Source organism: Dioscorea cayenensis, chromosome 1, assembly GCF_009730915.1.
Source record: "Dioscorea cayenensis subsp. rotundata cultivar TDr96_F1 chromosome 1, TDr96_F1_v2_PseudoChromosome.rev07_lg8_w22 25.fasta, whole genome shotgun sequence".
NCBI lineage: Eukaryota > Viridiplantae > Streptophyta > Magnoliopsida > Dioscoreales > Dioscoreaceae > Dioscorea > Dioscorea cayenensis.
In genome coordinates this window covers 12,809,431-12,834,628 of record NC_052471.1, presented here as the reverse complement: position 1 = coordinate 12,834,628, position 25,198 = coordinate 12,809,431, and the positions used below count along the sequence as shown (strand labels likewise).

General features: G+C 31.7%; 2 protein-coding genes across 6 annotated transcripts; one reads left to right on the top strand and one right to left on the bottom strand.

The window, feature by feature from the left end:
* Positions 1 to 12,349: 12,349 nt before the first annotated feature.
* On the top strand, positions 12,350 to 16,374 carry LOC120269748 (small nuclear ribonucleoprotein SmD3b-like). Its single transcript, XM_039276886.1, has 5 exons — positions 12,350 to 12,638; positions 13,522 to 13,574; positions 13,675 to 13,741; positions 13,830 to 13,886; positions 15,967 to 16,374. The coding sequence occupies exons 1-5, from the start codon at positions 12,480 to 12,482 to the stop codon at positions 16,024 to 16,026; spliced, it is 396 nt and encodes a 131-aa protein (XP_039132820.1). The 5' UTR covers positions 12,350 to 12,479; the 3' UTR covers positions 16,027 to 16,374.
* A 2,300-nt stretch (positions 16,375 to 18,674) lies between these two features.
* On the bottom strand, positions 18,675 to 23,969 carry LOC120260198 (protein LAZ1-like). Of its 5 annotated transcripts, XM_039267656.1 has the most exons (9): positions 23,517 to 23,969; positions 23,369 to 23,425; positions 23,178 to 23,286; positions 22,402 to 22,586; positions 22,225 to 22,313; positions 20,803 to 21,064; positions 20,034 to 20,285; positions 19,439 to 19,485; positions 19,161 to 19,369 (listed from the first exon to the last, which is right to left on the bottom strand). In XM_039267656.1, the coding sequence occupies exons 1-9, from the start codon at positions 23,664 to 23,666 to the stop codon at positions 19,300 to 19,302; spliced, it is 1,221 nt and encodes a 406-aa protein (XP_039123590.1). In that variant the 5' UTR covers positions 23,667 to 23,969; the 3' UTR covers positions 19,161 to 19,299. The 5 variants fall into 5 exon arrangements, with proteins under 5 accessions (XP_039123575.1, XP_039123584.1, XP_039123577.1 ...); XM_039267641.1 differs by lacking the exon at positions 19,439 to 19,485 and having other exon boundaries at positions 18,675 to 19,402; XM_039267650.1 differs by lacking the exon at positions 19,439 to 19,485 and having other exon boundaries at positions 18,675 to 19,369.
* Between the last annotated feature and the right edge of the window lie 1,229 nt (positions 23,970 to 25,198).

Genomic DNA, 25,198 nt, shown 5'->3' with positions numbered 1-25,198 from the left:
AGATGGAGAAAAGAATCTCTGAAATCGGAAAGTTTGAAATATGCTTTTTAAAAAGGGTGGAATCGGGAATCCACATGCCCATGTGGGCGTTCTGGTGGATTTTTTTCACATGCACTGGGCGTGGGAATTTCCACTGACACCGGTGTGGATTCTCTATTTTTCCCTGCTTTTCTCTGACCGGTACGTAAGCAGTGTTGATGCGTCATTTTTTTACTACAGTGTTTTCTACCAATACTCGCTGCATGACTGCTCGAAAATACTCCCGAATCCATACTTTCATCGAGGTAACGCAAACGGGCATACATTTACATCGTGGATCGCCTTGCTTCTTTAATAACGGACATGTTGGTGGAGATCTTGTTCTATATGCACAAGTCGGAATGCTTGAATGTGACTGCCCTTGTGCCCCTCCAAATAGTTGTGCTAACTCGAGTACGAGGAGGTTGGCACACATTCCTGCATCTGGAACCCGACCTATGTCTTCGCGTTTAAACCTTAGCAAGATTTCCTCCAAATTAGTGCATTACGACCCACATTGGCTTATTTCTCTCATAATCGGCCTCACAACCCTACCTGCATGAAAGTAACATAAATACACCCATATTAGCATTAAAACCTGAGAAAAGTAATGCTTAACACAAGGAAAGAACACTTCGTATTCTTATCGCACAATCACTTATCACTCGCCTCCAATAATCGGCCCCAAAAAATAAAAGAATAGAATAAAGAATGCTCTAAAAATCCTCATAAGTTCTATATATACCCGACTGATTACGGGCCTCTTGCAAGCATAAGTTCTAGGACATAAGGGAGCTGGAGAAGATGGTCACGAGTCTTACGGGAACACTTACGACAATAAGCCACGTTCGGAAGGTCTTCTATATGTGTTACGATCTAGCTTATGGATGTAAGCGCTGGATCGTAAGCTTCACTGATTTTGCTTCTTACGATCACCCTTACAGGCGTATGCTATAGTCGTATGAACATTTGGATGGTCCTTACGGGTATCCTTACGGGTGTAAGGCTTTCCTGTAAGGTCCTCTGAATTAGCTCTGAATCCTTCTTATGTGTATAAGCACACTAGCAAGGTTCTCTAGAGCGTACTTATGGCCGTAAGGTTGGTCGTAAGCTATCCGAAAAAGGCACCTAGTTTGCTTTTTCCTTGTTCTAATGATACCAAGAAAGCTTCAAATTCATAGTTTGTAGTCTAAAATGGTTTTTTTACTCTCTCTCTCTCTCTCTCTCTCATCTTGAACTGCTGCCCTAAGCCTGTAAATGAGAAACACACTAGATTTAGCATCGAATTCTACAATATGATCTTAATACATACCGGATGAGTGTACAAATTGGGTATAAAATACATGCATTTGTACATTCACTTTAAGACACTTTTGATCGTAAGAGCATTTTGATGTGTTTACTAATTGTTATATATATATATATATACATACATTTGTTATGGACTATTTTTGCTAAAAATTTAGTATTATGTTGTGTTGCCATTTGCAAGTGGTGTAAAGTTTATGTTGTATTTTGTTGTTGGAAGTATGAATTGTAAACTTTTATTAGTAAACCAAACAATGTTGTTGTTTTAGTTATTCTACTTGGTCAAGTTTTTTGTTTTTTGTTTTTTTTTTTTTTTTTTTTTGTAAGTAGATTGATGCTATTGTAATATTGGTAGGTATTATCATTATAATAGTGCCAAGAAAATTTAGTTTTGCGTTCTTGAATAATATATATGCCAAAAGTGAATTTTGCATGGAGCGTATAGTTTTTCTTCTTTAATAGCACATATTCCTGAAGCATTCAAATCATGTAAATTCTTTTTTTATTATTATTACAAAAATAATATGATATGAGAGTGTTATATATCTATAATTTTTATTTAAAAATAAATTAAAATTATTTTTTAAAGTAAATTTTCATTTAAATTTGTTTTATAATTTTAAAAAATGTTCACTAGAAAAAATAACTAATTTTAATTTATGATCACTGTGAGAGACTTATTTATATAAATTTTCACAAATAGAGAGCATAACCAATTTGAATAATTATTAGAATGAGATTTCAAAGTAAATTATGAAAATTGAACTCAAAATATAACTTTAAATTTAGCAAATTAAAAAAATAGTCAAAATGTGATTAATCATAGGGTTAAATTGCAAAAACGATGAATAAAAAAGAAAATTAAAAAAAAAATTAAATGTTAAATTGCAAGAAAAAATAAATAATATTAATTCATAAAAATAATGTCATCTTTTATATAGGTCAATATATAATAATCATGCGCTTTATAATTTTTTGTTGTAGAAAACCTTGTTTTAAAATAGTGGTCCTTAAACTATCATCACATTCCACATATTTTGTTAATTTAATTATAACTTAGGTTTAGATATTTATTTCTTTAATTATTGAATTAGTTAGTTATTTATTAGTTAGTTATTTAGTGTGACCTATATCTATTAATTTAATATAAAATGTTATTATAAATTGACCTTACGAGTCAACAATCACATATTTGAATAACATATAAATAATATATCCATATCTTCATTTAAATAAATAGAGAAATAGAATTTTAGAATTGCACACAAATCTTTGTTTGCAGTGAAAGATATATATATATATATATATATATATATATATATATATATATATATATATATATATATATATATATATATATATATATATATATATATATATATATATATATATATATATATATCACAAAGGATGGATGTCAAACTAAACAAATCTTTGTTTAAAGAAATAGAACTTTAAACAAACCTTTTAAATAGAAATAAAATATCAAACTTAACCTCTCATTCCCAAAAGTTGGCTCCCAAAAATCCCTAAAAATCCGAATCGCCCACTCTTCCTCTGAATCGATCTCCTTAACCTTCCGCGTCTGTCCGCCTGTGCTCCTCTAGCGTCGTTGGCACTACTGCATCCATGTTCGCGTCCACACCCGCTTCCCCTTCACTGTCTGCGTGGCATCGTGGCCGCCCCGAACTCTCTCCTCCTTCATTGTCCGAGTCCTTGTGGCCTTCCAAGAGAGCTTTCTGTTCTACAAAAGAAGAGTGCTCTCTACCATCCTGAGCTCCCTCCGTGCCTCCGGGTCTTTCCCTTGTTCTTCTCGTTCATGGCCTGTGGATGAATTGGATTTGATCATAAGTGTTAATACTTCGGTCTTTTAGGAAAAAAGTTGCAGTCTTGTGAGTTGTAATTAAAGGCAATCATTGTAGTTGCTTTATCTGTTTATGACGTTATGATGAAGTTGTAGTCATTGTTCTTGCCTGCCCGTGTTAATCATATAAACAAAAAAAAGGATGGAATTTATGGCATGTTGTCAAATCTGAGTTGATACGAAAGGTTTGATGCTTCAACCTTTTGGGAAGGATGGACTCCTGTAGGTTGTAATTTAATCAAATATAGTAGTTGCTTTACTCGTTTATGAAGTCATGATGAAGCTGTTAGTTACTTTCCTTGTTCTATGAGGTAATTGGAGAAAGAAAAACATGAAATTTATGGCTTTTAGATCAATTGGAGTTGATTCTAGGAATTTTATATGTTCTATCATCAGTGTTAATTTATTAGTCACTCTTCTTATCAGTTTGAACCATGGCTTTTGTTTTATTTTGTGAAAAGACTTAAAATGTTTTGGTGACCATGTTGAGGTCATTGGTTGGGTTTTATAAACCTCCTTGAGGTTTTTTCCGGTCCCCGGAGGATAGAGTTTAAATTAGGTTAGCTATCTTTGACTGTGGATATAGGTATATATTTTTATATTATGTTTATATGGTTTGATTTTTGGCTTTGTTAATTGTTATAGTTTTTATAGTTTCATGTGGTTATGAGTTAACTGTTGATTAAGTTGTAGGTGGAGGGGATTTAATAATAATAATAATAATAATAATAATAATAATAATAATAATAATAATATTAATAATAATAATAATAATAATAATAATAATAATGAGTAAGGTTTATGGATCTTGAGTTCTTGCAAGTTGATTTGGGAGGAGGAAAGGTGATTGGTCTGTACAGGTTATCTTAAATCTTATGGATATATATATATTTATGCTTTTTTTCTAATTGACCGTGAATAGTGAAGAAAATAAATCTCTTTCTCCTCTTCTATTTCTAATTAAGCTCTAGTTACTTTCGTTGATTATGATTAGAACCAAAGTGTACAGTGATTAATTTAGTGACATGTTTCTGGATCCCCAATGAACCTGGATGATGAGCATGCTGTTATGATAATTTAGAGAGAATACAACATGTAGTTTTCCTAATTGTTGGGTGGTCGCATTGATCATGTTTCTCTTTTTTTATTTTTCTTTTTTGTCAGCATCTCTAGATGAGGATGTAAATGCAAGCATGGATTTAGAATCCTAATTGGAGAACATGTATTTTATTTAGCATTGAGTATCATAGACGATCGACTTGGCATAGGAAAGAATCTATGTGTTTACCGTAGAATAAACCATAATCACATATATTTATCAAAAATAATTTTAAAAATTATTAAAATTTAATTTTGTTTTCAAATTTTGTTTTCTGAAAAAAAACTCTGATACCTTTATTGATTTATTTGTTGAATTGGGATTAAGAACCAAGCTGAAATATATATCAAATTAAGTAATATTTGTTCATATTTTATTATTCTCACAATTTGTTGATAATTCCCTTAGTATTAGTTTTATAGTTTTTACTTTCACATGCAAGTACGCTTATTCTCACCAAGATGAAATGTATATACCAAATTAAGTAATATTTGTTCATAATATGAGGCATTAATAGCAACAAGGACTCTAGTTCAATTTTTATGAGATTTATAGATATATGTGCTAACAAAAAGTTCTTAATAGACATGGGCAAATTATGGGTTACAATGCCGCGTAATTTGCCCGCATATGACCAAGGCGTTAAGAATTTCATTGAATTTGCTTTCCATCAATGGTTCAATTAATAATATGATATTATGTCTATGTCCTATGTGCGGATTTAGTAAACGTCAAAATCTATTGTTTCATATATTTGTGGTGATTCAATGGGTATTTTTCACCTGATCATGTTTTCTATAATTTTCTATTTTAAATCTATTGTTTCATATATTTGTGGTGATTCAATGGGTATTTTTCATTTATGTATATCCATACTTAATTTTTTTTTAAACACATAATATTTGTTTCATTTCTAATAGGACAATGTGGAGTCTCCAGTTATTGGGAGGCATTCCTCACAGGGTAGTCATTCAGGTTGTGGCGACCATAATTCAGACCATATTGCATAGGTACATGCTATTGATGCTTCATTCCCCCGAAATGTTTTCCTTAAACATCTTGTATTTAAAATACAAAACATTAAATGATGCATTATGCCAATATTGTTTGGAGACTATGATTTAGATGTTTGGAGACAATGATCAAAAACTTTATCTATATATAGTCTTATTTATGTTAATATTGTTTATATAATGTTTTATTTTTATGATTTCTTGTGCTTGAATAATTAGAGATTCGGAAAGGAGGATCGAAGGGACATGATTGGAGAAGTGACAAAAACTCATCACACTTAGCATTGAGCTTGCTTTTGCTATTGTTTAGTGAGAATGAGAATCTTATGATTGGGACTTGTTTGAGCCAAGAATGTAGGTTATTATTTGATTATTGATTGACTTTCTTATTGTTTTCTTATGACTTGAAGGTTTGGGCTAAAGAATAATTTTAATTACCACAACATTGGTCTTGCTCAATTTGTTATTGTTAATTAGCTTACATTGCATAAGTGCTAGTTCTTGCTTTTAAGTTTAATTAATTTGACCCTATATTGCATAACTTGTCCCTACATTATAAAGTTATATATTTAGCCTTACATTCTATAATTTGTCCCTATATTATGTATTTATGGTAAGTTGTTTATCTTGCAGACGTTGAGGACTTACATGTGGTCATTTTGCAACTATGAACAATTAAGGGGGTATGAAGTTATCTTGTTTTGCTAATGTTAGTCATGCAAACTTTAATGTGCAATTTATTTGAGAACTATGCAATATTTTGTTGAATGGAATTGTTTATTGAATGTTTCTAAAGCATGTTTGACATTTATTTGAGAACAAGTGTGCAACATTTTGTTGAGTGGAATTATTTGTTGAATAGTTTCTAAACAATATTTAACATTTATTTGAGAACAACTGTGAAATATTTTGTTTTGTGGAATTGTTTGTTGAATATTTGTAAATAATGTTTAACATTTATTTGTGAGTAAGTGTGCAAAATTTTGTTGCATGTTTTGTTGGTGTTCTTTTTACAAATCCTATTAGGCAAGTCATGTAATATTTTGTTCAATGTTTGTAAGCAATGTTTGTAAATAATTTTTTTGTTGAATTTTTACAAAGTGTATAATTAATTTCATATGTTCTTCTTTAAAAGATTGAACAAATTTGTAGATAAAACTTTTGGTTTGATTATTCTTGAATTTTCAATAACTTTTTCATTATTTTTTTATATTTGAAATGAATGCATTTGAATGATATGAAAGATAAAAATTTGGATTACGTTAAAATATTATAAAAAATAGGTAAGCATTTTTAAAAAACAAAATAATAATAAAAAAATCATTTACTTGCATCTCGCGGCGGTTTTCCAAGAGTCGCAAAATGATTTTTAAAAATAATATAAAATAAATAAAACATTTCACGATAGTTATGAAAAGCATCGCAAAATGTACCCCATTACATTTCGCGAAAGTTATAAAACTATCGCAAAATGCAGTCCATTGTAATCCATGACAGTTATAAAAATGCCGCAAAATAAAGAGACGATGCATTTCGAGACAGTTATAAAATTGCCGGGAAATGCAACCTCGTCAAATGACCTACGTATTTCGCAATAATTATAAAATTACATCAAATGCAAACTACATTTCGCAGCGGTTATTCCGGCCGGTTGTTGAAAACCATCGCAAAATGCTTAGCGACACCAGTATTGGTGGTGGTTTATGAACCGCCGTATAAGGGATTTCACAACGGTTAAAACCGCAGCTAAATGCTATAAAAACGCCACGAAATGCATGTTTTCTTGTAATGAATCTTCACTTCAAGACACTTTGATCTTGAGGGCATGTTGATGTGTTTGCTAATTCTTATATATATATATATATATATATATATATATATATATATATATATATATATTTGTTATGGACTATTTTTGCTTATAAGTTAGTATTATGTTGTATTGCCACTTGCAAGTGATGTAAAGTTTATGTTGTATTTTGTTGTTGGAAGTATGAATTGTAAACTTTTATGAAAAACCCAAACAATATTGTTGTTTTAGTTATTCTACTTGGTCAAGTTAAATATTGTTTTTTGTATGTAGATTGATGCTATTGTAATATTGGTAGTTATTATCATTATAAATTTATGATATTGATGTTGTTGCAACATTGTTCTAGTTGCTTTATTTGGTCAAGTAAAACATTGTTTTGGTGTATTAGTGTTGGTAATTATTGATGTTATTGTAATATTTTTTTTTTGTCTTAGGTATATTGTTGGGGAAATCAAGTTTTTTAGATGAAAAAAAGTTTTTATTTAATTCATGAAATTGAAGGGAAAAAGCTTTAAATAATCAAGTTCGAGCTAGAGTTCGAGTAGAAGAATATTTATAGTCAAACCAAATATATACCAAGCTTAATCAAGTGAGCTCAAGTGGCTTGATTTATGTATTGAGTCAAGCTCAAGCTTTAAAAATAAAACTCAATCGAGTTCGAGCTGAGTATCGAGCAACAATTTTTCAGTCGAGCTCGAGCTTAACTGAAAAATTGCTACTAGATACTCAGCTCGATTCGATTGAGTTTTAACTTGAGCATCTTACTACTCGGCTCAAGCTCAATTGATTATACCTTTAACTATTCCAATTCCTTTATTCATATTCCCATTTCCATCCTCATTATCCTCATTTTCATTCTTTGTATTTTAAATAAAAGTAATTTATTCATTTGGCTAAATATAGTTAAAAATGCAGTGGATTTCTAATTACAATGTATTTATAAATTTTGTGTGTTTGAAAATGAAGAGAGTAGAATATAATATTTGGTTAGATGCATTTAGAGTGTTGGATTATAGAATTTTATGTTTGGTAGGAGGGATTCGAAATTTGAATTTTAAAAACATGTGTTTAGTTTGATATATTTATAAAATATAGACACACATGGTGAGGCTACCTTCACTATGGGTGAGCATTTGGTTTTATTATAACTTATTGGATGTTCTTAATTATAATATAAATAACTAGTCATATATTATAATTAATTAGACAAAAATAAGTTCATGTCTTAAATCATTTTTTCCTCACAATATATTTGGCACGTTATTCACTTATATTGATGTAATACAAAAAAAAAAACATTTGGTTATAGATTTTGAAGATCCACAAGCCCTGAAGAACAAAGTCGAAGAAGAGACTCCTAAGCACTAGTGACTCAATGTGGAGAGTAAATAAAAAGAGAAGAGATTGAAATAACATCTTGAGAGTAAAAAGAGGAGGATATATGATAAAGCAAATTTTTTTCTGATGATTTCCTAAATCAGCGATCATGAAGATCGAAGAAGGTGCAAATGCAGAGTAGAGAAGATATTGAACTTGAAAGGCTAGTGAAGCAAGTGATAGAAGAAGGAGAACTCTGGATTCACTCTTGTCAACCTCTGAAGATTGTCCCACACATTGGCATCAAATTTGGCTTCCCTTCCCTCCTCTTTCTCAGATATAAATTCCTCTCGAGATTTTGAGACTTTTGGATGTTGTTTATTGGCAGTCCTTTGCTGGATTTGGATTTACAACAATAAAACCAAATCTTTTTAAACAAACAAAGGATTTTGACAATTGTGGTATTTGGAGTTACATGTGCTCTTAAATAAACACCACTTTAAGTGTCTTTTTTTTTTTTTAATCATAAAACACAACTTTTCCTTTTGAAAAATATACTAGGCAATCACATGATCAAATTAGCCTTGATAGCCATCTTAGAAACTTGCAAACATGGCTTATATAGTTGGATGTAGAGACCCCAACAAATATTTTCATCAGTTCCAGAGCTGAAATCAAATAGTTTTTTAGTTTAAGAAGCAGGGTTTTAATCATGCATGAAAAAAACTTTATCTTATCAAGGCATCATTCTGGTTAAAATAAATACACAATCTATAATAGCTTCATTTACATTTTTCTCCACTATCTATTATCACTTCCAACCAACTTCCTCACAACTATAACTCATATCTTAATTTTAATGAACATTCATATAAATAATGAGGGGAAAATATAAATGCAACAAATAACGGCATAAATATAGTTTTAGGGTTTATAATATAAAAAAAAACTCATTCAAATTTTAGAAAGAAAAATAGTTCCTCAACTTACAATTACTAAGGGCCTATTTGGTTCGTTGAACCCAGGGCCAAAGCGATTGTTGTGTCTTGGGTTTCGGTTGAATTAATTCTTTCCTCCTAACTTATGAATGGCTATTTATCTTGCAATGTTGTCGCCCAGGTTGGAAAGTTTTGTAGCTAGTTGTGCATTATTTATATGTTTGCATATATGTATTTTTCATTGTATTCTCTATGTGTTTGGTTGTGTGTGTGTGTTATTTTTTTGCTGGTGAAAAGTGAGGTGAGGCAATCAGGAGGCATCTATGACACTAGAGTAGTATATTGGTCTGTGTTCTTTTGTCTATTTGAATGGTTTTTGAAAATTGGCCAACAAAGCAAATATGTGAGGGTACATGTCGATGAAAGTGCTACATTGTTACCCTTGTGATAAGAGCCACTTCAATAAAACTGAGCTGCTACAACCAAATCAAAGAGATATGTAAGACTTCTCTTGTTCTGCAAGTCTTGATACTTGTATTAGTTTCAAATTTAACCATTACTTTGCAAGTTGTTTTAGTTGGTTTTTGTTTGCATTTTCCAAGTTCTTATGCCTTACTTTTGGCTACTATAATACATTATTGCGAAGATGTCCTTTTCAGTATATGGTTTTATAAATTTTAACTTTATGTTATTGTTCTTGCAAGCTTGTGTGGAAGATTGCAATTGTTGGATAATGTAGATGTTGATTTCATTTCAGCCCATTCAGATAATGTCAAGCCATGAAGTTTGTGTTCCCCTTGCTTTTATTTTTTACTGAGATGTAAGTTTCACAACACATGAATGGAAGTTCTGAATGGTTAGTTATGACATTTTGTATAATGATGAAGCACTGTAAATTGTATGTATGACATTTGATGAAGATGTAAATAAAAATTCATCTTCTTTTTTTTTAAAGCTTTTTTGGTATGTTTTAAACATGGTTTTATTTTTTGTAATTTACATCCTCAACTGAACTTGTGAAGGCAATCCTATATTCATTTGTCATGCTAATATACCATCAAAGATAAGTGGGATAATGCTTGAGAATAAAAGGGAGAAGAGGCCCAACCTTGAGATAGTTACAAAAGGTAAAAAACCAAACTTTAACTCAATTAAATATATCATTTTGCTGTCATGAAGTTTAATTCTATCATGATTAAGAATTTTAATACTTTGTCATGATTAAGCAAGTTTTTGTTTATTTGCAATTTATTTTGTTATTTATGTAATTTTGTGTTATACTTTGATTCCTTCATAAAAAGCAAACAAATATTAATTTGATAAATTTAAGAATTTTTAATTATCATACAAACATCATTAAAAAAATATATGAAAAAAACATAACAAAATTAAGTTTAACATAACAAATTAATAAGTTAAATGAACAATATTAACATTTTAATATCATTCATAACCATTCTACCAATAGTGGGGTAATCTCACTACCCATCTGAGGTAGTGACTATAACCCACTTCAGTGCTATGAAATGCTAAGAACTACCAAAGTTACATTTTTTAAATTCTCACTTCCACAAACAAACACAAAAAGTGGTTATTGATCGGACACTTTCTTTTTCAACCAAACACATGATAGTTACCACGATACCGAGTTTACTGAATTATTTCTCTTAAATATAAGGCCGCAACACATAATAATATAAAATTTTGATCCAATAGATTTAGTTCCGTAGTAACTACTACAAAACTAAGACGTAGCTCATTCTTAGTTATGAGTTTATAAATTTTGTTATTTATTTATTATATAATATAGTGATAGATTGATAATTATTTTAAAAAGTTTACCTTAGAAGCCACTAATAAATTAAGAAAATTTAACCCGTGGGTTCACATTTTGGTTTTAGAAGTCACTAAGGTAGCGTTTGGTTCGCGGTAATGTGAAAACATTACCGGGAATCTGGTGGTAATGTATTCAGATTACCATGTTTGATTACTATAGCAGTGGTAATGTTGATGTTAATTTGAAATTACCAATAGTGAAATATTACCAAATAAGGTGCTAATGTGATTACCACCAAAATAGGTGTCCATCCAGATTACCAAGTTGGTGGTAATGTGTAATATTTTTTTTTTCCCAATTATACTCCCCACTTATTTAATCTAATTGTTTATTACACTCCTTAGTTTTTATTTTCCCTTATTATTTTTTGATATTATAATTTAATTATTCATTTATTTAAATACTTTAAATTAAGTTTTTCAAATTTTTATATGTAGGGGTATTTTTGTAAATACAAAAGTATTTTTTAAAAAAATGGTGAAAAAAATAATTTTTTTAATATTATAATTTAATTATTTATTTATCTAAATACTTTTAAATTAAAAATTTTTCAAAAACTTTTTATATATAGGGGATATTTTTGGTAAATACAAAGGTATTTTTAAAAAAATTATGCAAAAATAATTTTTAATATTATAATTTAATTATTTATTTATCTAAATACTTAAAAATTATATTTTTTCCAAAAATTTTATATTTATGGGGTAATTTGGTAAATACAAATGTATTTTAAAATTTTGTAAAAAAATAATTTTTAATATTATAATTTAATTATTTATTTATTGAAATACGTTAAATTATATTTTTCAAAATTTTATATGTAAGGGTATTTTAGTAAATTTGATATTACTGATATAATTATCAGTAATATAAATTCTCAACTAAATATGTTAATCTCACATTACCACAATATTTCCGGATATATAACATTCCCGATCACATTACCATGGTAATATATCATTATTGAGAACCAAACGCCCTGGAACATTTCCGTGGGATCATTACTCAATAATATAATATAATATAATATAATATAATATAATATAATATAATATAATGTGATTGCACGAATCTTAATGAATCAGCATCACTTGATAGACACGTGACTAAAAGAAGGGATCCTTCAAAACCAATTTCAAAGGAGAAGAACAACCGGCACTGAAAAGCTTGCTAGGGTTTTAAGGTCTCAACCGCTCAAGCTCTCGTTCCTCTGAAGCCCTAGTGAGCGGAAGTGGAGAAGGAGTAGCTCGGAGAGAGTGGGAGACGGAGAAGATGAGCCGGAGCTTGGGGATACCCGTGAAGCTGCTGCACGAGGCAGCTGGCCATATTGTGACGGTGGAGTTGAAGAGCGGCGAGCTCTATCGGGGTAGCATGATCGAGTGCGAGGACAACTGGAACTGCCAGCTCGAGAACATCACCTACACTGCTAGGGTAATCCTCTTTTCAAGTTTTTCTTTTTGATTTCATCTTTGTTTCATTGCATTTTCCTTGGATCGGTGATGGCTGTGATTTTTTTTCGTCTTTTTTGATGTTTATAGTTTGTAATTTCGTCCGTTTTCTCGCTGATTTTGGGGGAGATTTGGGTGAAAAACCTTTGCTTCGATGCAAGCCCTAGCAAGTTAAACCAGAGGGAACAATTGAAAATGATGTGATATTCTTGAATATCTTGATTGGATTTGTTTTTTTAAAAAAAAAAATTCTGGGAGCGTTATGATTGTTTATATGTTTTAGAAGAAATTATGGCTGTGGGCGTTTTGCCCTCTTTTGATATATATAGTTTGTAATTTTTTTCCAGTTCCTAGTCATTTGAGTGGAGATTTGGATGAGAAAGCTTAGATTGAATGTCAGCCCTAGTGCATTGCATCAGAGAGAGAATTGAGACCCTTGGTATTTGATGTTTATTTTTTCATTGGAATTTTTATTAATGGGAATTTGATTGTTGGTCATATATTTTATAAGAAATTATGGCTCTTTTTTTGCCTGAATTTTATGTATGCAGTTTGAAAGTTCATTAACTTTTGGTGATATTTCATGAAGATTAAGGTGAGAAAGCTTGGGTTAAATATAAACACCACTTGCGCATTATATTAGATGGTGGATTTGAAGTTCCTGTGATATTCTTGAATGTCACTATTTGATTTTAGGTTTGGGAACTTTATGAAAGTTTGAGTTGCAATGTTGGATTGATATACCTGGTGTAGTTCTTGGTTTCTTTTATGATCTTTTTTGCTTATGAAACTTCACTTTCAGATATTGTTGTTCTGTTCTCGAAGTCTTAGAATTCAGCACTCATTGTTTCTCTTGTTGTACATAGGATGGGAAGGTTTCACAGCTTGAGCATGTTTTCATCCGGGGAAGTAAAGTAAGGTGAGTTCAGAATTACCAATAGATGATTTCAGTTTATTAAGGCATTAGTGTTTAATGTTAGTAAGGATCATATTGGTTATGTTACTTGTTTACATCATAGGTTTATGGTCATTCCTGATATGCTGAAAAATGCACCAATGTTCAAACGTTTGGATGCAAGAATCAAGGTATGGGGAACATTTTTTTTTCCTTTTTTGGCAAAGTTCTTAACTTTTCTTTCTCCTAACAATTTATCTTGTCTTTAATATTATGAAGGGCAAAGGGTCTGCTTTGGGAGTTGGCCGTGGTCGTGCAGTTGCCATGCGTTCTAGGGTATGCATATTTACTTTCTCCTGTTGTTATGGACCTTATTTTGCTTTTCCCCCTTTAGATATTAAGATCTTTATCTAAGATTAGTGGATTCTTAATATACCGTTTCTTCCCATGAGATGGATAATCTGCTTTATGAAGGCAACTTGTTTGGAAGGATCAGTTTATTGTGGCTTGTCTACTCTTGTCTGAAGTCTGAACAGTTGGAAGATAGTGTGCTCTATTATTATTTGTGCTGCACAGTCTTGCAGTCAATGCCTTGCTGTATGCCTTTAATTATTCTTATGCAGTGTTCAAACTTCAAAGTTTATTTTTTGGGCTCAAAACTTTGGTTATGTTACGCAAAGGAAATCTAGAATTAACATACCATAGTCATTGACAATTTTGCTTCATTATAGAATACCTAAGGGAATTTTTTGTTTGGGGAATAAAAGTGTGGGGTGATGGAATATTTTCCAAATATTTGGTTGGAGGAAAACTTTTATTTGGATTGAGGAAAATTTAACTTAATTAGTACTAACCAAATTCAATATTTTTAGATAAAGATTTTATTTTATTTTTAATTAATATAGGTGTTGGTTAATATAGTTAAATTAATAATTAATTGGATTTTTTAAAATAATTAAATATAATAAAATGATGTTCTGGGAGATTTGTCAAGTTTGTTAGCAACTTTATTGACCTGATCAAATTGAATAATAAATTTGTTAATTTGTTAGTGATATGTACATTTCCAACTTATATTTTTCAAAGCAGTTATTACCGGGCAGCTACACAAATAATAACGTCATAGCTCTTAAACTTATGGCCTTGCCTGCTTTAGGAAATTTCAATTTAGTCAAAATTTCCCAATTGAGTTATATTTCTCTCATTGAATATAATATATACATTGTTCCATTTGTTTGATTAATGCTGGACTTAGAGTTGAAAGCTATATATGAGTGGCATTTGAACAACAGTTGGATACAGGATCTCTTTTAACTTTTCAGTGCGGTTGGTCAGTTGTAATCCATTTTTAAAATCCAGTTATTTGCTCAAAATCAGGTGTTAGTTTTGAAGTATTTCACTGTGGTTGGTCTTTTGAAGTACCAAATGCTTTTCAAATAATATTTGAAATCCTGACCTTTTTATTATTTTTTTATTCATGCCTATCTGCTTCATTGAAGTCAAAATCTTGATTTTATTTTCCATCATTGATTATGATTAGGATTACATTTGGTTGGCCTTTTTTTTTTAAATCTTTTTAACATATTTTCAATTGTTTTCTTCCATATTTTCCAAACTTCTGTTAACAATTGCACAATTGGAAACTTGGAATTGCAAATCTCATTAACCAAACACAATTATCCTGATATAAATTTTCAAATCCATGTAACTCCAATAATATGTAAATTCAAAACCAAATTATGTCCATTTATCTCCAACCGATCACTTGCTCCTTGTTCATGGATTGATATATTATAGATTAGTGTTTGCTCAAGTGATCATTATCTTTATCTTATTTTATAGAGAATATTGTGTACTTTTCAGAGGAGAACATCCTTCGTAGGCAGAACCTTACTGCTAGCGGCTCCTTTTACTATTAGGTTCCTGTTCTAAAATATCTGTCCAAAATTGATATGTATGGAAAACTTGTTACTAGATGCCATGATTCAGATTGTTTCTGTACTCTGGACTCATTTTTTGCTTGATGGAAATTGAGACATCAGAAATATAAACCTCAGACTTCAATTAAAACTTCATTTGGCAGATAAAATAGCTTCCTATAATATGGTTGATTACTAAGTTTTTGATTGAGTGATTTTGAACCGACAACTCAAAGGAAGCAGCCCATGCAACTAGCCATTTTTTAACGTTTTGATTCATATTGTTTAGTTATTAGTCAATTAGATATAAATAATTATCTATTCTTTTTCTTTGCCTTTTAATATGTTTAATAGTAGTTGTCATAAATTTTCAACCATTTCTACTTTCTAAATATTTCCATTTAGAAAAAGGTACGAGGAACTGGACTGATATTCTATAGTTCTTTGCTCAATGTCTATTTGATGATGGTTGTGACTTATTTTGTTTCTGCCTGCAGGCCCAAGCCGCTGGTCGTGGTGCTCCGCCTGGTAGGGGTGCACCCCCTGTAAGGAGGTAGCCGGAATTTGGCATTACTGAATCCTAGCGCCTAATGTGATTAGAACTGGATGTCTACGTGATCAAATTAGCTTTCGACTTATTGAGAGCCTTCAACAATGAGCAAGAAGGGTGTGTGATAGATACTGGATCACTGTTTGATCATTTAGTGTCTCTGATGCCTCTTATCTGATGTTGTTTTTTTTTTTGATTTATTAAAATTGCTTTATCATCTCCTGTATGAGGTGTTAAACTAATGCTAGTATTTGGAACACTTCATCTCATGATCTTCCCATGGATATCTGTGGATGTGTATTCTGAGTTGGGTGATACATTTTGCAGGACCCAGAAGTTTTGCTTTGTGGGAGTAGTTCATTTGCTTGCTTTTCAATCAGTTATTCTCATTCATGAATGGGATTGTTTCTTCCTTTTGTTTATTACCAAAATAAAAAGTGCCACCTTTCAAAGTAAGGACTTGTTAATTTTTTTTTGTTTGTTTAACTATCTTGTGCGAAATCAACCGGGTGGTTTCATCACTGTTGATTATTTAAAACTATTTATTCATTATATTTAGGATTCAATTACTTAGGTGAGAAATCTGTTATGCATCACCGCATATGTATTATTTACTAGAATATGTCCAAGGTTTTGCTGTAATTTTCAGAAACATTATTGTTTTTTTTAATTATAAAAAATTATTAATTATTTAGGAATACATGTTCTTTAAATATAAAGTAATTAGAAAAGCAATTTCAAATATAGGCAAATGTATGTAGTCAGGTGAAATATGAAAAATTATTAGATAAAAATTAGCGTTCTGCCAATGTTTTAATAACCGGACCGGTTATCGAACCGGTTATCGAACCGGTTAAGCAACCGGTTCCGGTCCAATCGGAATTAATTTTTTCAAATAAATAAATACTTAAAAATTAAAAAAAATTTAAAATAAGTAAAAAAATAACTTCAAAAATAAAGAAAAAATAATAAAAAAATACAAAATTAGATATGACAAAGTTAAATTACCTTTATAAGGTCACAAAGTCTCAACTTTAATGTTTAATATACAAACATACAAAGATATAACTATACAACAAATATTAAAAAATAAATAATTAAATAAAATATAAGTATACAAGTATACAACAACAATAATGATTAAAAAATAAAAACCAAACCATTGAAATGTTTAGTTTAATACTTTAATACTTTAACTTTAATGATTTAATTATTGCTTAGCATAAAATTATAAGTTAATTATAATAAATTAATGATAATAAATCATAATATATTAATATCTTACGGCATTTTGTTTTTTATTTTTATTTTTTATTTTTTTGCCTTTTGAAATTTGGACCAATTTAATAAGTTTATTAAGCAGTATTTAAGTTTTTTTAATTATAAAAATAAATAAACCAATTAAATAATTTAAATTAATAAATTAGCCGGTCCGGTTCAACCAGTTCACCGGTTCACCGGTTGAACCCGGTTGAACCGGCCGCCCGATTCAACTCGAGTTCACCGGTTCACCGGTTGAACCCGGTTGAACCGGCCGACCCGATTCATTACTATTTTATGTGAGTAACCGGCCGGTTTCCGGTTCAACAGGCCGGTCCGGTCCGGTTTTTAAATCACTGCGTTCTGGAGAAGAATCGGTTTATTTTTAGCTATGGGTTTATATATTTTATTGATTTTTTATTATATAATATAGGGATAGGTTGATAATTATTTTAAAAGATCTATATTTTTTATTTTAAAAATTATTAAATCGAGACAATGTAATAGGTGAGGTCGAGTCATATCTCAATTCTATAGTAAGTATCATGGGATTAGTTCGATGTGTTTATCTCACACTAAATTAATGTTTGTAAATAATAGTGTTATATAAAAAAAGTTAAATAAAATAATATAAACCCAAAGAAATTGTCTTGGCCCTATTCTCCGTATCGTAGACATCAGAGTGAAGACGAGGCCCTCCAACATACTTTCACAATTTGAGAGTGCTCAAGCAAGTTTTTATTTTATTTTATTTTATTTTATTTTATTTTCTTAATATTTATTTATTTATTTACAAAATGGTAGACAAGCTACATTGTTTCAAATGGCCACCAGGCAATGATCATACCAATCCAGGAGCTCATCCATCATCTTGTCCGGTGAAGATTCAATTCTCCGTCGTTCACAAGCAAAAAAGACTCTTGATATCAGTAAGTTATGAAGCCGTTCTCTTTAATATTGCATCAATAATCCAATTCTCTCGAGGATTCAATTCTCCATCATCCATGACCCAGGAGACCTTTGGAAACCGAAGAGATCTTTGGTATGACTAAAACAAATTCTATTTAATATTGCATCAATTATCCAACCCCATGAAAACACAAGTTCTCTTCAATATTGCATCGGTTAGTCTAATCTGGTCCCAGTAGCGACACTAGGGTGTATGATATTGGCACCATACATTTTCTTTCGAGCTTATTTTTTATTTTCATGAATTTCAATATTTCGTTTATCTTTCAAGCCTAGACTTCATTTTACAATCTCAATTATATTCATCCTGTTTCAATCACCATCCATGCTAGCAGCCTAACATTTTACCCCAAAAAGCGGATAGTCAAAATTTATAAACAATAAAAACAATATTTATAAATTAAACTCACTGGATAGCCATCACAATGAAAACCTTCACCAAGCTGATAATGGTGAATGCCGTTTTTGGTTATTATAAGAACTCAAGTATTAGAATTCTAAGTAATGGTACATAATGTCTAACTAGCACATTGCTCTGCAAATGCTAACACTAAAACAGCACCCGTTGTTGATCAAGCCCAATGAGACAACAATGTGTGCCCAAGCAAACCATCGCTGCTTGGGTTACCTTCAAATACTCTTGGAAAACATATGTACACGTCGGCAAAATTAGAAACAGTATCATGCCCGGGCGAAAAATTGATGATAACCTGCACCTTCAATCTCTTGGTTTGTCAGGATCAACCAAACCGAGTTTAATAATAACGACATGGTTAATTCTTCTCTATGAGGGGGAGGTGCAATTAGTCTTTGGTGAGCCACCTGCGTCCGTGGATTTCAAACCCACAACTGCGACCCTGATCACTGCTCTCACCACCACTTCCTGCACTGGTGTACCCAGATCTCCGGCGGTGTCTTTTTCCTTTGGCAACTCCACTATCACTCACACTACCATTCAAAAGTGGGTCGTCTATTCCCCGGATGACCCTCCTGGCTGGTGATGTTGAGCCGATGCAACTGTCATCCTTTGTTCTCTTCTTCTCGTGTTTCTTTATGTTCTGGGATATCTTGTGGAGTTTCTCATTGAATTTGGTGAAACCCTTCTCCACGGGCTCAACCGCCTGGTTGACGGTGAACTTCAGATCATTTACAATCTACAGGGACAAAAGTTAAATGAGTTGTACACTTACTCGTACTCAATCCACTGACCAAAGGCTTTACTAAAACGAAAATTGTTCTGTTGAAAAAGATAAGAATTTATTAAGATTCACTATAAATTCATTAATCAAGAGCCTATTTGCGGCTAAAGCAAAATGTTTTAGATACCAAATGCAGCTTGACTGATGTTGAACAAGACACACCTCATCATGATTTGTTTTCATGTATGCAGCTTCCATTATTGCAGATAATTTACACTTGCTTTGCCCAAGAATCATTCATGACCAGTTTATGAATTGTTTAGTGTAATCCAATACCTTGCAACTTCTGTGTGCTTATTTGTGAACATAGCAAATAAAGATGACCTGTATTTTGTGTATTAGGTATTAACAGCGCATCATTCGCATCTTGTACCATGTAAATACGCAAACTATTGTTCTAGTACCCAAGGCGACTTTTCATAGCCTAACTTATATTTTTTTCCAATATCCTTTTCACTGAGTAACTGAGTCATTCACCTTATGCAAAGATGGTGGCATGTCCATAGATGCAAGATAAAGTATGTCATAAGGTTTTAAATGGATGCATTAAAAAAAACACTCAAAAGGATAGAGGAAAAGATCTTACATATTCACCAGCACCAATGACAACATCTCGAACACTTTCTTTAATGGTCATACCACTCTTAGCCTTAGTAACAGGTTGAGGAAGCCTCAGTTTTGTAGGCCGCTCGCTGTCCCTGACCTCATCAGGGTCCAAAGGGGAGTCCACAGATGCATAGTCCCCAAGTACTGAAACGCTTCCAGGAATGCGATCACCCATTAATTCATATGGCTTTGCAGGGAATACGTACAGGTGAACAATGGAAGCAATGCCCATCTGTGCTGGAAGAAGATATAGTTTGTAAGACTTTCATCACACATCAAACTTGAAGTACATACAGACGCTTTGAACAGAATATGAAGCCCCCAATACAATGGCAATAAAATGTGGAAACAAAGGAGTCTACCTACTGAATAGATGCATGGAATCATGCCAAATTGCCAATAATAATAAATAATAAAGAAGCAACAACAACAAAAATCATACAGGATAACATTACATAGATTTTGCCTTATCCATGTGAACACCCGCTTCAAATATATAAAGGCCAATGAACACAAGATCGCCATTGCTTTTAACAAGATAATCACATGACCTTGACATTCTGATATGCAAACACAGGCTAAGGTTGAAGACTTGAAACCTAAAACATGCATGTTGCAACACAAATCCATACATGTACACTAACAAATATGCATAAAAACTAATGTGATAAAAGAAAATGGAAATAGGTTATATGCGATACCCAGTAACTCATAAGCTGGGATAAGCACAAGAAATAAGCTTTGAGTACCTCTATACAAATGATGAAATCCTGTATACTTGTTTTGAATTGTAACCCTTGAGCTATAGGACTTTTGAACAAACCCAAACTGTAAAGTAGTGCTATCGCCACACCTTGCCACCAGGTCAGGAAGACAATAGATTTGAATACAAGGAACTTAGCCAATGGTTTTATATGTTCCAATTCATCCTTTGTGGCAGCATAAAATTGAATTAAACAATATAGCGCCCAGGACTGACTGAAATTGAGGACAACAGCCATATATGGATAACTACAGAATTGAGAAACATAATAATGTTAGTCATGTTGCAACAGAGATAAATGAAGGGATAGCCTATACAAAGTGAATAAGATTGCAAAGCCTGCATTTCAATAAACCACAGAATAAAGACATAAAACTCAAAATGCTAAGGGTTCAAAATATTTTCTTCATTCAAAGAAATGCAACCATTTATCTAAACCAAGTACAAGAAAGCAAGAGGATGACAGTAACAAACATGACATTATTTTGTTTCCAGCTAGCCTGATTAGTTTACACTTACCAATGATTGCATAATTAGAAAGGTAAAAGGATAAACTTATGCAAAGACAACCCACTGCATCCTTGACAACAAACCTTAACATGCACAAACATAAACAAAAACACACAGGTTAATATTAGAGCTAGTATCTTCAATACGATAATCAATACTGTATTTGGCTGCTGTTATATAACAGTAATAATGAAAAGTGAAAGACCAACCCAACCAAAATTACATGAGACAAAAAGGAATAATTCATAATAGAATCAGAATTATTGGCCAAAAAATCTAGTTCACTGAACCAATTTAGGTGATATATAGGATGGTAAAGTATAACATGACAAACATAAAAACCTTCATACTTGAGATGACCAACCTACCAAACATTCAGGGTACCACTTCTCCCCTGTAATTGGCAGTACAAAATGTAGAAGTTAAAGACCAAGAGAAACATATATTAGCTAATCTAAGCAGAAAGCGGCAACACCTGTGCACACATGCATAATGTCCTAGTATACTAATACTAGCAAGCCCTGAAATCAATCAAATAAGACACATGGAGGATGTCTTATTCTTAACATACTCCAGTACTGATTTCTAATTTTACTTAGTAGTGCTCTAAATAATGAAGATGCAACATTAGAGAAATTCAATCAACCTTCACTCAAAACATATAAAGTTAACCTGATTAACCAATTAAAGTTTTAGTGATTTTTTTAAAAAAATACACACGTTACATAAAGGAAATAATAAAATCATCTTCATAATTTTATCGATAGAGTTATTAGTAAAACTTCGGGTGTAGATTTTTTAAAAATACATGATTTTTTTATGGTCAACAATAGATTGACCAGAGACAATAGATTGATTCTTCCATAGTTAGCAATCAAACATACTTATTTCAACTTACCCACAACTCCATTTAAACTCTCCTTCACAGTACAGTCCAAACGCTTCAAGAAAAACAGCTAAAATAGCAGTGAGAGTCTTTATTATCATCTGTGCCAAAGAAAAGGGGAAAATTACATGATGATGTTCGATGTGTAAGAAGGAAAAAAAAATTTCTCATAGACAATGTCTGCCATACATATTGAACAATTCCAAACTTGATAACCTGGTAAAACCATTCACCAAGTTTCCATGGTTTAAGAATGTAATTCATTGGGAAAGGATGCTTTATCACTCCCTTCTCAGAAGCATTTGGTAACAAGGATGCATGATAGCTTGAACCACCCTGCCTCTTCATAAACTCAATAGTTCTCTCTTCACCACCTAAATAGGAGGAGCTAAATTAAAATTAGGAAAAACCAGTGAGAAGATAGGGAGATAGATATCTGCATGATGGAATGTTGACAAAAGAATATCGCATAAAGCAAAATATTCCAGAAAAAATAAACTCAGGTGCAACTTGTCATAAGCAGATGACAGACCAATGTGAGCGTCAAATGTGACTGCTAACAATCACATTCAGAATTTACAAGCTAACAGTTCAATAAAAGCACACAACAATAATAACTTGATAGGTAAAGCACAAGGGATTCTTTAATGTCAGATGAATCAAGACATTAAAATATCTCTAAATGTTTATCAAGGAATTTTTCTCTGTAGACAGACAATGGTAGAAACAAGATCTTAGAGCATCTTCTAAAAGTTTTTAGCTTTTTAAGAACACTGACATAATGAGTAAATTTCTCGCAAATATCAGTTAACTAAAATATTTCACAAACAACATACACTAGTAGCACCAAATACAATTCGAGAGAAAATTATGATCTAGAACATTTTCCAACCAAAATTATTCCTGCAATTACAAGCAGGGTTGTCAAAGAAACACTCAAAATGAGTTCATTCAGGACCACATACCCATGCACGCTACAAGGTATCTCCCAAAGCAATACATCGCAAAAGCCTCGTAGGAATCACGAAGTATTCCACAATCAACACTTATTGATGGATTCACCAAAGACACATACTGTTACAAAAAAATAAACATAATTCAGCATTCTATTTAACCATAAGAAAGTCCAAAAATCAGAGGGCGTTGAAAGTATCACCGATTCAACAGCATAACAAGGCACCATCAAGATGACACCAATGAGAAACTTTTGCTCCTGCAAATAAAAACCACAACAAAAACTAACTCACTCGAATCAAATGAACAACAAATCACTCCAAAACCAGCACAAATTTCAAACCCAACACCTCCGGATTCTTGTACGAAGAGAGATGCTCAAAAATCAAAAACATCGACAACGAGAGAGATGTAAGCACGAAAATCCCAGCAGCAACCAATGCCCATGAAGGCGTAGGGTAAGCCCCAAACATCTCATAAACCAGTTCAACAATCCCCATACTCTTTACCACACCACCAACCTATCTCCAACCATCCATCCCCAAAGAAACCTTCGAATCATCCAAAAATTCCCTAAAAACACCTAAAAAAAATTCATAGAAAAACCATCTCTCCACAAAACCCTACAAATCCAACGCGAATTCGAAGAAAGACCATGGAATCGAAGCGGAAACCGAGCTGCTTGTCGGATTAGGCAATCAAAAAGGATTGGAATCGAAGAGGAAGAGAAGTAGAAGGATCGCGCGATCTGGAATCGATCGCTGAGGTTCTTCGCTCTTTGTTTTCTCGAGCGAAGACGAAAACACTGGTTTGGTATTTACTTTTATCTTGATTTTCGAATTCGTATTTAAAAAAAAAAAGAAGAAGGGCCACGTGGCAGGGTTCTTATCGACCTAACGGAAAAATGGATGGATATCTACCGTTCGATCAATTTTAGACGGTTGGATTTTGCTTTAATGTTGTACCAAATGGTCAGCTTCGGGTCGTGATTGGTGAGTGCCTTGAGATTGGCCTTGACGTCCATCCAATGGCTTGGATTTGATCTTGGCTTCGGATCCCTGGTTGAGAAGTAAAATCACCTGAAAAAGAAAAAGTAGAAACAAAGACATAATTATATATCAGATAAATATTTATAGATAAATTTATAGACCTTTTTTTGGGGAAAAAAATTATTTTATGATTTTATTTTTTTAGCAAATATTTATTTATTTTTCTTTATTTTTATCCTTATTTTTAATAAAGTCATGAGGAAGAAAATAGTGGGTGAAAGACGATTTCATCTAATTTTAATTGCATGAGTTTACCATTCATTTGATGACTCGTCTATTCATTAAATATACACACAAGTTTGAAACTGAGAAAGTTTACTAAAATTAAAAATAAAAATAAAATTAAAATTAAAATTATACAGTTAACAAAGGAAAGTTAACTGGAATTTAAAAAGAGAAAAAGAAAAAATAATACACAATCTTATAGACTAATCTTTTGAAATTGAAAAATAGAGCTTCTTTCAAATTGAAAGAAAAAGCAATGTCCAAACACTCCATGCATAAAAGAGCAAGTGTTTATGTTATAAGTATAAACATCACTATAAACATATGTATTAATGATTTACATTGCGAGATAATCTAATAATGGAAATAGTAATTAAACTTATAAACTTTGCAGATAATCACCTTGTATAATATTTGAATGAATAAAAAGTACAGCAGTATTATAAAAATATAAAAATATAACCAAAAAAAAAAAAGTAAAGACACAGAATTAAAGACGAGTCTTTAAGTGAGTATAATGAAGTGTTGCAATGAGCTAACTAAGTTGGGAGAGCAGTGCCTAGTCTCTTTCACATATGAGAAATCAGTCTAATGAGGATTTAAAAGAATGGAAATGGTGAACTGGTTTTCAGTCAGCAATAGCAAATGCTTGCCAGCATACATTGCAGCAGCAAGAGTTGCATGAATCTCTACAAGAACAAGAACAACAACATGAACCAATTCAAACAAATAAAGACTTCACTTGATGCCAGTCTATG